Genomic DNA, 12,390 nt, shown 5'->3' with positions numbered 1-12,390 from the left:
GTGACCCAAGGTGGGAGGGATGGTCCAGGATGGGATGGAAAAGGGTGGATGGTCCAGGATGGGATGGATGCTCTGGAAAAGGATGGATGGTCCAGGATGGGATGGAAGCTCTGGAAAAGGATGGATGGTCCAGGATGGGATGGATGCTCTGGAAAAGAGTGGATGGTCCAGGATGGGATGGATGCTCTGGAACAGGAGGGATGATCTATGGTGGGATGGAAAAGGATGGATGATCCAGGATGGGATGGAAAAGGGTGGATGGTCCAGGATGGGATGGAAAATGGTGGATGGTCCAGGATGGGATGGATGCTCTGGAATATGAGGGATTATCCAGAGTGGAATGGAAGCTCCAGGTTGGGATGGAAGCTCTGGAAAAGGATGGATGATCCAGGAAGGGATGAATGATCCAGAATAGGGTGGATACTCCAGGGTGAGAGAGATGATTCAAAGTGGGATGAATGATCCAAGGTGGGAAGGAACTCAAAGATGGGATGGATGCTCTGGATTTTGAGGGATGATCTATGGTGGGATGGAAAAGGGTGGATGGTCCAGGATGGGGTGGAAGCTCTGGAAAAGGATGGATGATCCAGGATGGAATGGATGATCCAGGTGGGATGGATGTTCCCAGGTGGGATGGATGATCCAGAATAGGATGGATACTTCAGGGTGGGATGGATGATCCAAGGTAGGATGGATATTCCAAGGTGGGATGGAAGCTCAAAGATGGGATGGATGATCCAGAATAGGATGGATGTTCCAAGGTGGGACAGGTGCTCCGAGTGGGATGGATGATCCAGAATAGGATGGATACTCCAGGGTGGGATGGATGATCCAAGGTAGGATGGATGTTCCAAGGTGGGATGGAAGTTCTGGAATAGGAAGGATGATTGAGAATAGGATGGATATACCAGGATGGGATGGATGATCCAGGTGGGAGAGATGATCCAAGGTGGGATGGATGCTCCAGGATGAGAGGGATGCTCTGGGATGGGATGGATGCTCCAGAACAAGATGGATATTGAGGATTAGAGGGATGATCCAGGAAAAATGGATGCTCCTGGGAAGGGGGGATGATCTGGAGTGGAATGGATGATGGATGATGGATGGATGGATGGATGGATGGATGGATGGATGGATGGGTGGATAATGGATGGATGGATGATAGATGGATTGATGGATGATAGATGGATTGATGGATGATAGATGGATTGATGGATGATGGATGATGGATGGAGGGACTCCAAGGCAGGAGGGATGATCTGGGACAAGATGGATGCTCCCAGCAGAGATGGACACTCCAAGGTGGGCCGGATATTCCGGGTGGGATGGAGACCCCAGGACAGGACAGACGCTCCGCTGGGACCCGGCTCCCCCGACTCTCTCCCCACTCCACATCCAGAGCCAATCCCAGAATCCCAGATCCCGGATCTCTCCCTGTCCAGGATCAGGATCCTGGTGCCACCCGGGGTGTGGGGACACCGCGCTCCCTGTCCCCTGCCATTAATTATCGCCATTATTATCGATATTAATGATCAGAATTATTGGGACCACAGGGAGGGCGGAGGTCCCTGGGTGTCCCTGTCCCCTCCTCCAGCCGGGAATTTTGTACATAAAACGGGAAGAATTCCCATCATTCCCCCTTTTTCCCCCTCAGGGGTGGCTCGCGTCCCTCCCTTCTGCGTCTGTCCCCTCGGTGTCACCGCGTGTCCCCCCCACCCCGGGCTGGGGGGTGGGGGTGTGACCCTTGGGGACAATGTCCCCTCCTCGCGGAGGTGGCGCAGAGGGCCCGAGTGGGAATTAAAAACCTCGTGGAAAAGCTGCGACTCCCGGGATTTGTCACCCCCGGGCTGGTGACACTGGCGCCACCCCGCTGTCCCCACCCCCAGCCCCGGCTCATTCCCAGCGCTGGAATCCCTGGAATGCTCCGGGCGCGACCCCCGCCACCCCCCAGGCCACCCCCGGTCCCCTCCAGCTGCGGTGTCACCTCTTGTCACCTCCCCCCGCCCCCGCGCGCCGGGATGAGCGCAGGAGGAGCTGGAATTAATTGCGTTAATCAAGAAAGGTTAATGAGGAGGTGGCGGTGCCAGCGCGGGCGGGGGTGGCACAGCTGGCACTGGCACGGGGATGGCGACACGGGGCGGGGACACCCGTGGGGACGGGGGTGACACCGAGAGCAGCCTGGGGTGGTGGCACCGTGGGAGTGTGTGGCACAGGTGGTGGGGACAGTCACGGGTGTTGGGGACACACGTGGCACATGTTGGGGACAGCCACAGGTGGTGGGGACACAGGTGGCACTTGTCATGGGGACACTCAAGTGGTGGGAACTTCTCCAGGTGTCCGGGACACTCCCAGGGGTTGGGGACATGCACAGGTGACAGGGCATGGCACAGGTGTTGGGGACACACAGATGGCACAGGGGGACATGCTTGTGGCACACGCCATGGGGACATGACAGGTGGTGAGGACATTGTGTGACATGCATGCGTTGGGGACAGGTGGTGGGGACACAGGTGGCACTTGTCATGGGGACACTCAAGTGGTGGGAACTTCTCCAGGTGTTGGGGACACACGTGTGACACTCTGCAGGGACACACAGGTGTTGGGGACGTGCCCAGGTGTTGGGGACACACGTGTGACACTCTGCAGGGACACACAGGTGTTGGGGACATGCCCAGGTGTTGGGGACACACAGGTGGCAGGGACGTGGTGGGGACACGCACATGGCACAGACGGTGGGGACACAAAGGTGACACACTGTAGGGACACTGCCAGGTGTTGGGGACACTGCCAGGTGTTGGGGACACTGCCAGGTGTTGGGGACATGCAGTGGGGACATGCACGTGGCACAGGCAGTGGGGACGTGCTCAGGGTACGGGTCATGGGGACACTCACAGGGCTTGGGGACACAGACATGGCACAGGGGACACTCCCAGGGGTTGGGGACATTCCCAGGGGTTGGGGACACTCCCAGGGGTTGGGGACACTGACAGGGTTGGGGACAGGCACTGCTGTCCCTTCCCATTGCTGGGGGTGTCCTTGGCTTTGGCCTCTCCCAAATCCCAAATTTCTCCCAAATCCTCCAGGTCCCAATCCTGCCTCTCCCAGCTTTGGGGTCACGGCTGATCCTGGGATTTGGGGCCGGGAAAAATGGGAATGGGATGAACCCAAAGAGGGAAAAATGGGAATGGGATGAGCCCAAAAAAGGAAAAATGGGAATGGGATGAGCCCAAAGAAGGAAAAATGGGAAGGTATGAACCCAAAGAAGGAAAAATGGGAATGGGATGAACCCAAAGAGGGAAAAATGGGAATGGGATGAGCCCAAAAAAGGAAAAATGGGAATGGGATGAACCCAAAGAGGGAAAAATGGGAATGGGATGAGCCCAAAGAAGGAAAAATGGGAATGGATGAACCCAAAGAAGGAAAAATGGGAATGGGATGAGCCCAAAGAGGGAAAAATGGGAATGGGATGAACCCAAAGAAGGAAAAATGGGAATGGGATGAACCCAAAGAGGGAAAAATGGGAATGGGATGAACCCAAAGAGGGAAAACGGAATGGGATAAACCCAAAGAAAGAAAAATGGGAATGGGATGAACCCAAAGAGGGAAAAATGGGAATGGGATGAACCCAAAGAAGGAAAAATGGGAATGGGATGAACCCAAAGAGGGAAAAATGAGAATGGGATGAACCCAAAGAAGGAAAAAATGGGAATGGGATGAACCCAAAGAAGGAAAAATGGGAATGGGGTCAGGTAAACCCGAGGAGGCAAAAGTGGGAATGGGGTTGGATAAACCCAAAGAGGGAAAAGTAGGAATGGGATAAACTCGAAGAGGGAAAACAGAAAAGGGTGAATCCAAAGAAGGAAAAGTGGGAACGGGGTTGGATAAACCTGAGGAGGAAAAAGCTGAAACAGGGCTGGATAAATCCAAGGAGGGAAAAGTGGGAATGGGATAAACCCAAAGAAAGAAAAGTGGGAATGGGGCTGGATGAACCCAAAAAGGGAAAAGTGGGAATAGGATAATGGGAATGGGATAAACCCAAAAAAGGAAAAATGGGAATGGGGTTGGATGAACCCAAACAGGGGAAAAATAGGAATGGGATAAACTCAAAGAGGGAAAAGTGGGAATGGGGTTGGAGAAACCCAAAAAAGGAAAAGTGGGAATGGGGTTGGATAAAGCCAAAGAGGGAAAAGCAGGGATGAGGGGATGGGATTGGGGGAAAACAGGGAAAGGGGATCCCAAATCCCAAATCCCGGCTCCCATCCCAGTTTGGGGCGGGATCTCCCAGAGCTGCTTTCTGGGAAAGGCCCGGGCTGGAAAGAATTCCCAAAAATAGCCGGGGGCGGGGCCAATCCCAGCTGTTCCTGCCGGGAATGCCAATCCCATAACGGGGGTGGGGACCCCAAAATCCCCCTGGGGACACAAAATGGGGGTTGGGAACCCCAAATTCCCATCGGGGGGATGGGGATCCCAAAATTCCCTCCTTGGGGACGGGGGGGGTTGGGACCCCAAAATCCCTCTCAGTGTCCCCAAAGGTGGGTGGGGACCCCAAAATTCCTTTTCTGGGGACGCTGAGGGAGTGAGGACCTAAAAATTCCCTCTTGGGGACATTGGGGTCCCCAAAATTCTTCCTGATGTCCCCAAAAAGGGGGCGAGGACCCCAAAATTTTCTTTCTGGGGACACTGGAGGGTGGGGAATCCCAAAATCTTTGCTTGGGGACAATGGGGGGGGATGAGGACCCCAAAATCCCTCCCGATGTCCCAAAGAGGGGGCGGTGACCCCAAAATTCCCTCTTGGGGACAGTTTGGGACCGTGAGGACCCCAAAATTCTCCCGATGTCCCCAAGGGGGGGGTGGCACCACATCCCCGCCCCTCCCCCACTCCCGGGGCCGGGTCCCTTTAAGGGGGCGGAGCCTTGGAGGGGGGAGGGGGGGAAAATCCCGGGATTTTTTTTTTTTTTGGGAAGGGGGGGATGCAGAGGGGTGGGGGAGGGGACGATGCTCCGCGTCTTCGTGCTGCGGGCCGAAAATGTCCTCACAGGCGACAGCGACATCAGCGACACCTACTGCTCCTCCACATTCCAAGGTGGGAAACTCCGCAGGGGAAAAAAAAAAACGGGATTTGGGGGGATTTTGGGGGATTTTAGGGAATTTTTTTTGGGGGGGGTTGGACCACGCCCGGCTCGGTCCCAAAAGTTGGGATGGGGCTGGAAGCGCCGCGCGTCCCTCCTGTCCCCGCTGTCGCCGCCACCCCTTTGGTGTCCCCTCCTCATTCCAGCTCCAGAGGGAGGGAAAAAACGGGATTTAGGGGAATTTTAGGGGATTTTGGCGGCCCTGAAGAATGGGATGGGGCTGGAAGCGCCGCGCGTCCCTCCTGTCCCCGCTGTCGCCGCCCCCCCTTTGGTGTCACCTCCTCATTCCAGCTCCAGAGAAGGGGAAAAAAAAACGGGATTTGAAGGAATTTTGGGAGGAATTTGAAGGAATTTTGGCCGGGAAAGTTGGGATGGGGTTGGGAGCGCCGCGGGTCCCCCTTGTCGCCGTTGTCGCCGCCCCCCCTTTGGTGGCACTTGGGGACCCCCCTAACGCCACCCCCCGCGGTTATTTTGGGATTTTCCGCCTGGCGGCGGAGGAGGGCACGATCCCAAATTTGGGAATAGCGGCAATTGTCCCTTCCCGGGGTCACCGCTGGGGACAGAGGTGGCACTGAGGGGACAAAGGGCGGTGACGTCACGGGTTGAAGGGGATAGATTTTTTTTTTTTTGCATTTTTTTGGGGAAAAAGCGGCTTTTTGGGATTCCCCGCGTGTTCCTGGATGAGGGAGCGCTGCCGGTTTTTCATGGAATTCTCCCGCTGTGGGTGTGGCATTCCCGGTGTTCCGCTGCTCCCGCTCATCCCCAATTCCCGGGTTTTGGATTTTTGGTGTTCCCGGGATTGCGGCATCCTCAGTACTTGGAGCATCCCGAAATTCCCAGGGATTTATCCCCCATCTCTGAGGTTCCCAGCATTCCCAAATCCCAGTTCCAGGTTATTCCTGGGCTTTCCAGAATTCCTGAATCCCCAAGGATTTAATTCCTTATCCCTGGGAATTGCAGGATCCCCAATCCCAGGGATTTATTCCCCATCCCTGGGGTTTCCAGCATTCCCAAATCCCGGTGTTTGGGCATCCTTGTGGTTTCCAGCATTCCTGAAATCCCAGGATTTCATTCCCCGTCCCTGGGAATTGCACCATTCCCAAATCCTGGTGCTGGGTCATTCTCAGTCCTTGGAGCATCCCTGAATCCCAGGGATTCATTTTCGATTCCTGGGACTCTCAGAATCCCTGGATCCTGTGGATTTATTCCCCATTCCTGGGGTTTCCAGGATTCCTGAAATCCCAGGATTTCACTCCCCATCCCTGGGTATTGCAGCATTCCCAAATTCTGGTGCTGGGTCATTCTCACTCCTTGAAGCATCTCTGAATCCCTGGATTTATTTCTGATCCCTGAGGTTTCAAAAATTCCCAAATCCCAGTGCCAGGCTATCCCTGGGGTTTCCAGAATTCCTGAATCCCCAAGGATTTAATTCCTTATCCCTGGGAATTTCAGGATCCCCAATCCCAGGGATTTAATTGCCCATTCCTGGGAATTGCAGCATTCCAAAATCCCAATTCCAGGTTATTCCTGGGCTTTCCAGAATTCCTGAATTCCCAAGGATTTAATTCCTTATCCCTGGGAATTTCAGGATCCCCAATCCCAGGGATTTAATTGCCCATCCCTGGGAATTGCAGCATTCCCAAATCCCGGTGTTCGGCCATTCCAGGGAATCGCAGCATCCCTGAATCCCCAAGATTTATTCCCAAACTCCCTTTTCCCACAACATTCCCGGGATCCCGGGGATTTATTCCCAACTCCCGCCCTTCTCATCTCCCCCCCAATCCCGGTTGATCCCGGTTTTTTTCCCAGCCCCTCCAGGGGCGTTCCTGTGCCGGGAAGGGCCGGACCAGGAAAAGGGGGTGGGAATGGGATGAGGGAGCGGATCCTTATCCCGGCTTTCCCGATCCCGATTTTCCCGATCCCGGTTTCCCCGATCCCGGTTTCCCGATCCCGGCCATGCTCCGCTGCCTGATCCAAAGGGCTTCCCAACTTCCCAACCTGGAAAAGCGGGATAAACAAAGCGATCCCGTGGCCAGCCTGACATTCCGAGGTGAGGGAATCCCGATTTTTTTATTTTTTCTTTTTGGGGAAAGAAGGGAGGGCTTGGAATATTTTTGGCTGCTTTGGAAGCAGCTCCCAGCAAAATTTGGGATCTGGGAAAATCCTGAATGCTTGGAAAATCCTTTCTTATGCACTTTTTATCCTCCTGATTGCAAATTGTTTAAATCCACGCTGGGATATCCCTGGGAATTCCTTCCCTTTAAATCCTTGAATTCTGGATTGGGATGTATGTGAATAATTCCACATGGAGCAGCGGTTATCCCATTCCCGAGGGATGGATTTCCTGGGAAAACTCAGTTTTTTATCCCGAAATTCCCGCTGGAGGATGTCACTTCCTTGGGATTTCCCTGGAGTTCAAAACAAAATGGGAAAAACATCCCATTCTAAACAAAAATTTGGGAAAAGCCCGAGGCGCTCCCGATCCAGGTTTCCCATTTGGAATGGGGGGGCTGCTGATCCCATTCCCACCTGGAATTCCTCTGGAGAATCCCTGTAACTCCATCTCCCACCAAATCCCGATCCAGGGCAATTCCAGGGCTCCGAATCCCGGGAAAAAAAAAATCAGGAATGAGATGGGAATAAATCTCTGAATGAGCAAAAACAGCGGGATGCGTTTTCCATATTCCCAGAGCCGGGAATTTCGGCTCTTCCCGATCCCAAATAAGGAAGGAGTCGCTGAACGGTGCGAAAAGAGCAGAAAACCGGGAATATTTGGAATATCCCCCAGTCTCCCGGGATTTGAGTCACCTCCATTGTTTGGCTTTTTCCTTTTCCTCTTCCCGCGGGGGTCCCTCCCTTGGGATGCGGCGACATTCCAGGAGGGATGGGGGGAGGGCGTGGCTTTGGGAGGGGGGTGTGGGGAGGGATGGATGCATTCCCAGGGTTGGGAATGTTGGGTTTGGGGGGAATCACGGGATTCCCATCGTGCAGCTTTTGGGGGACCCTGGGGAAACTGAGGCACAATCCCGAGGTTTGGGAATGGAGGGAATGGAATGTTTGGGATCGCCCCTGGTTCTTCCCATCCCTAATTCCCAAATCCCTGGAAAGCTTTGGATGCTCTTGGGGAAACTGAGGCACAGCAAGGAGGGGATTCTGTGGGATTTTCCAGCGCTTTTTTCAACCTGGAAGAGTTTGGGATCCAAGTGGGATCCTGGATCCAATCTCTTCATTCCCAGCCCTGCTTGGGAACAGGGGTCAGATCCTGATCCTGGAAATTGTGGGAATTTCTGGAAGCTCAGCTCTAGCTGGGATCAGGGATTGGGATCTGATCCTGGAATTTCTGGAAGTTCAGCTCCAGCTGGGATCTGGGAATAGAGCCTGATCCTGGAAATTGTGGGAATTCCTGGCAGCTCAGCTTCAGATGAGATTGGGATTTCATTCCAAGATCCCAATCTCTGGAAAGATCCCAATCCCATTTTTTCTCCTTCCAGGTGTCAAGAAGAGGACAAAGGTCATCAAGAACAATGTGAATCCTGTCTGGAATGAGGTGAGAATTCCCAATCCCTGGATTTATCCCTGTTCCCAGAAAACAGCCCCGAGCCCAGGTGATACCTTGAAGCTTCCACCCCATGGAAAGTTTGGGATCATTCCCTTTCTGCTCCAGAATTCCAGGCAGAATTCCATCCCCTTCCTCTTCCATCAAGGTCTTATCCAGACTTGGCTCAAACATTACAAGAATTTTCTATGGAATGGGAATTTTTCCAGCACCTTTTCCCTTCCAACCCTGTCCTTGTGCTCCCATGGGACAAAATTCCAAAAAAGAAAAGGAATTTGGTGGGAAAACAGGCACAGATTTGGGACTGGATCAGCTCCTGGGATTTGCTCCTTCCTGGTAATCCAAGGAAAAATTTTTCCCAAGGCAACTTTTCCTGATTTGCTGGGAAATCTGGCTTTGGGAATGCTGTGATTCCGAGGGGATTTGGGATTTGGGTTCTCTACTTCCCTCCTCTTTTTTTCCCAGGGATTTGAGTGGGATCTGAAGGGAGTCCCGTTGGATCCCGATGCCGAGCTCACCGTGGTGGTCAAGGACCATGAAACCATGGGAAGAAACAGGTGGGAAAAATTCCAGATCCAGCCACGACCCCCCTCCCTTTTCCCATTCCCGGGATTCCTCCGGCTCTTCCCAGACTCCGCCGTGGGAGGCTGGAGCTGCATTTTTGGGCTGCTCTGCTCGGAATCTGGGGGGAAATTCCAGCTTTGGAAGGTCGGGAATACACAGGGGGAGGTCCTTGTTTGGGGATGGACGCTTTGGACACTTGGCTGGGATTTGGGAAGTGCTGCCAAAATCATTCCCAAGGCGCCGGCAGCGCCGGGAAGGGCGGCGGGAGCGGAGCCTCCGGTTTCCTTCCTCCGGCTGATCCCGGTGTCCCCCATTCCAGGGGTTCCCCATGGACTGGGGGCTCCTGCTGGGTGAGGAACGAGGAGATTCTGGGGATTCCAGGCTTTTCCCGGCTCTGTGGGGTGGGAGAGCTGCTTGGAAAAGGGAAAAAAATAGAGGAAGGGATTTATTTTAGGAGAGGCCCTGGGTGGGAAGGATCCTGGTTCCAGGGCTGCAGCCGGGGCTGGAATTGCTGCTGGGCTGAAATCCAAAGGATCTGGAATTTGGGGCGGCTCCAACTCGTGGGTGCCCATAAATAGCCACGGGAAAATGGGAGGAGGGTCCTGGATCCTGGAGCAGGAAGATTCTGGCTGGCACCTCCCAGTGTCCCAGGTGGATCCAGCCTGGCCTTGGGCACTGCCAGGGATCCACAGCAAATCTGGGAATCCCAGCCCAGGCAGGAATTCCTTCCCAAGATCCCAGCCCCATCTCCCCTTTCCCAGTGGAGCCATTCCCTGTGTCCTGTCCCTCCAGGCCTTGTCCCCAATTCCAGCTCTCCTGGAGCCCCTGCAGGGACTCTGAGCATCCCCTGGAATTTTCCCTTCTCCAGGGGAACATTCCCAGCTCTCCCAGCCTGGCTCCAGAGCAGAGGGGCTCCAGAATTCTGGAATAGTTTTGCTGGGAAGAACCTTAAATCCCATCCCATCCCACCCCATCCAAGGCAGGGACACCTCTCACATCCCAGGTTTATCCAAGCCTTATCCAACCTTGGGTGGTTGTTCCCCTGATGGAAATCCAAGGGCAAACATGGACACTGCACTTCCCATGGGAATCCTGGCTCTGAGGTGGTTGTGAGCTCCCCACGAGCTCCAAGCAGGAAAAATCCCAAATCCCCAACATCCACACCAGCCTGGCAAATCCCAGAGGAGCCAATGCAGAGCTGGTGGAGCTCAGGAGCAGATCTCCATGGGCTCCTCCAGAGCCCCATCCCTGGAATGTTGCGGATGCCCTGATCCTCTCCCTGTTTCCCGCAGGTTTTTGGGGGAGTGCCGGGTGCCGCTCCGGGATGTTCTGGGCGCTCCCAGCCTGGCGGCCTCGTTCAGCCTCCCCCTGCTGGGCTCGCGCCAGGAGAGCACCGGGGTGAGTGCGGGGCTCCCAGTCTGGGACCAGTATGAACCAGTGCCAGCGGGGCTCCCAGTCTGGGACCAGTATGAGCCACCAGCGCCAGCGGGGCTCCCAGTCTGGGACCAGTATGAGCCATGGCAGGGCCAGCAGGGCTCCCAGTCTGGGACCAGTATGAGCCATGGCAGGACCAGCAGGGCTCCCAGTCTGGGACCAGTATGAGCCACCAGCGCCAGCGGGGCTCCCAGTCTGGGACCAGTATGAACCAGCGCCAGCGGGGCTCCCAGTCTGGGACCAGTATGAGCCACCAGCGCCAGCGGGGCTCCCAGTCTGGGACCAGTATGAGCCATGGCAGGGCCAGCGGGGCTCCCAGTTTGGGACCAGTATGAGCCACGGCCAGCGGGGCTCCCAGTCTGGGGCCAGTATGAGCCACCAGTGCCAGCGGGGCTCCCAGTCTGGGACCAGTATGAGCCACGGCCAGCGGGGCTCCCAGTCTGGGACCAGTATGAGCCATGGCAGGGCCAGCGGGGCTCCCAGTCTGGGACCAGTATGAGCCACGGCCAGCGGGGCTCCCAGTCTGGGACCAGTATGAGCCATGGCAGGACCAGTGGGGCTCCCAGTCTGGGACCAGTATGAGCCATGGCAGGACCAGCGGGGCTCCCAGTCTGGGACCAGTATGAGCCACGGCCAGCGGGGCTCCCAGTCTGGGACCAGTATGAGCCATGGCCAGCGGGGCTCCCAGTCTGGAACCAGTATGAACCAGGGCCAGCGGGGCTCCCAGTCTGGAACCAGTATGAGCCACCAGTGCCAGCGGGGCTCCCAGTCTGGGACCAGTATGAACCATGGCAGGGCCAGCGGGGCTCCCAGTTTGGGACCAGTATGAGCCATGGCCAGTGGGGCTCCCAGTTTGGGACCAGATGGGGCTCCCAGTTTGGGAGTAGTACAAGCCATGGCCAGTGGGGGCTCCCAGTTTGGGACCAGTTGGGGTTCCCAATTCGGAACCAGTATGAGCCATGGCAGGACCAATGGGGCTCCCAGTTTGGAACCAGTATGAGCCATGGCAGGACCAGTGGGGCTCCCAGTTTGGGACCAGATGGGGCTCCCAGTTTGGGAGCAGTACAAGCCATGGCCAGTGGGGGATCCCAGTTTGGGACCAGTTGGGGTTCCCAATTCGGAACCAGTATGAGCCATGGTAGGGCCAGTGGGGCTCCCAGTTTGATTCCAGTCTGGATCCCTCCCAGTTTGATTCCAGTCTGGATCCCTCCCAGTTTGATCCCAGTCCGGATCCCTCCCAGTTTGATCCCAGTCTGGATCCCTCCCAGTTTGAATCCCTTCCCTCCCAGTGTGATCCCAGTTTGAATCCCTCCCAGTTTGATCCCAGTCCAAATCCCTCCCAGTTTGAATCCCTCCCAGTTTGATCCCAGTTTGAATCCCTCCCAGTTTGATACCAGTCTGAATCCCTCCAAATTTGATCCCAGTTTGTGTCCCTCCCAGTTTGATCCCAGTCCGAATCCCTCCCAGTCTGATCCCAGTCCAAATCCCTTCCCTCCCAGTCTGAGACCAGTTTGAGTCCTGTCCCTTCCAGTTGAAGCTCCCAGTTTCATTCCAGTCTGAGCCTGTCCCTCCCAGTTTGATCCCAGTCCGGATCCCTCCCAGTTTGATCCCAGTCTGAATCCCTCCCAGTTTGATCCCAGTCTGGATCCCTCCCAGTTTGTGTCCCTCCCAGTTTGATCCCAGTTCTCCCAGCCCAGCCTCTCCAAT

General features: G+C 55.4%; 2 protein-coding genes across 3 annotated transcripts in view; one reads left to right on the top strand and one right to left on the bottom strand.

Annotated features, from left to right (window-relative positions):
- The window catches only part of LOC306801947 (C-type lectin domain family 4 member F-like), a 54,441-nt gene that overhangs the window by 30,375 nt on the left and 11,676 nt on the right, over positions 1 to 12,390 (bottom strand). The window lies entirely within an intron of this gene.
- Positions 4,972 to 12,390, top strand: part of DYSF (dysferlin) — a 73,501-nt gene continuing 66,082 nt past the window's right edge. Inside the window, exons 1-4 of one of the 2 annotated variants that reach the window (XM_079305523.1) lie at positions 4,972 to 5,083; positions 8,621 to 8,676; positions 9,151 to 9,242; positions 10,542 to 10,647. In XM_079305523.1, the coding sequence (XP_079161649.1) occupies positions 4,996 to 5,083; positions 8,621 to 8,676; positions 9,151 to 9,242; positions 10,542 to 10,647 (342 nt within the window). In that variant the 5' untranslated portion in view covers positions 4,972 to 4,995. Of the gene's footprint in view, positions 5,084 to 7,013; positions 7,180 to 8,620; positions 8,677 to 9,150; positions 9,243 to 10,541; positions 10,648 to 12,390 lie in introns of those variants that run through there. The other variant, XM_079305522.1, reaches the window with a different exon arrangement.

Source organism: Erithacus rubecula, assembly GCF_903797595.1.
Source record: "Erithacus rubecula genome assembly, chromosome: 5".
Lineage (NCBI taxonomy): Eukaryota > Metazoa > Chordata > Aves > Passeriformes > Muscicapidae > Erithacus > Erithacus rubecula.
This window is presented reverse-complemented; position numbering and strand designations above follow the sequence as displayed.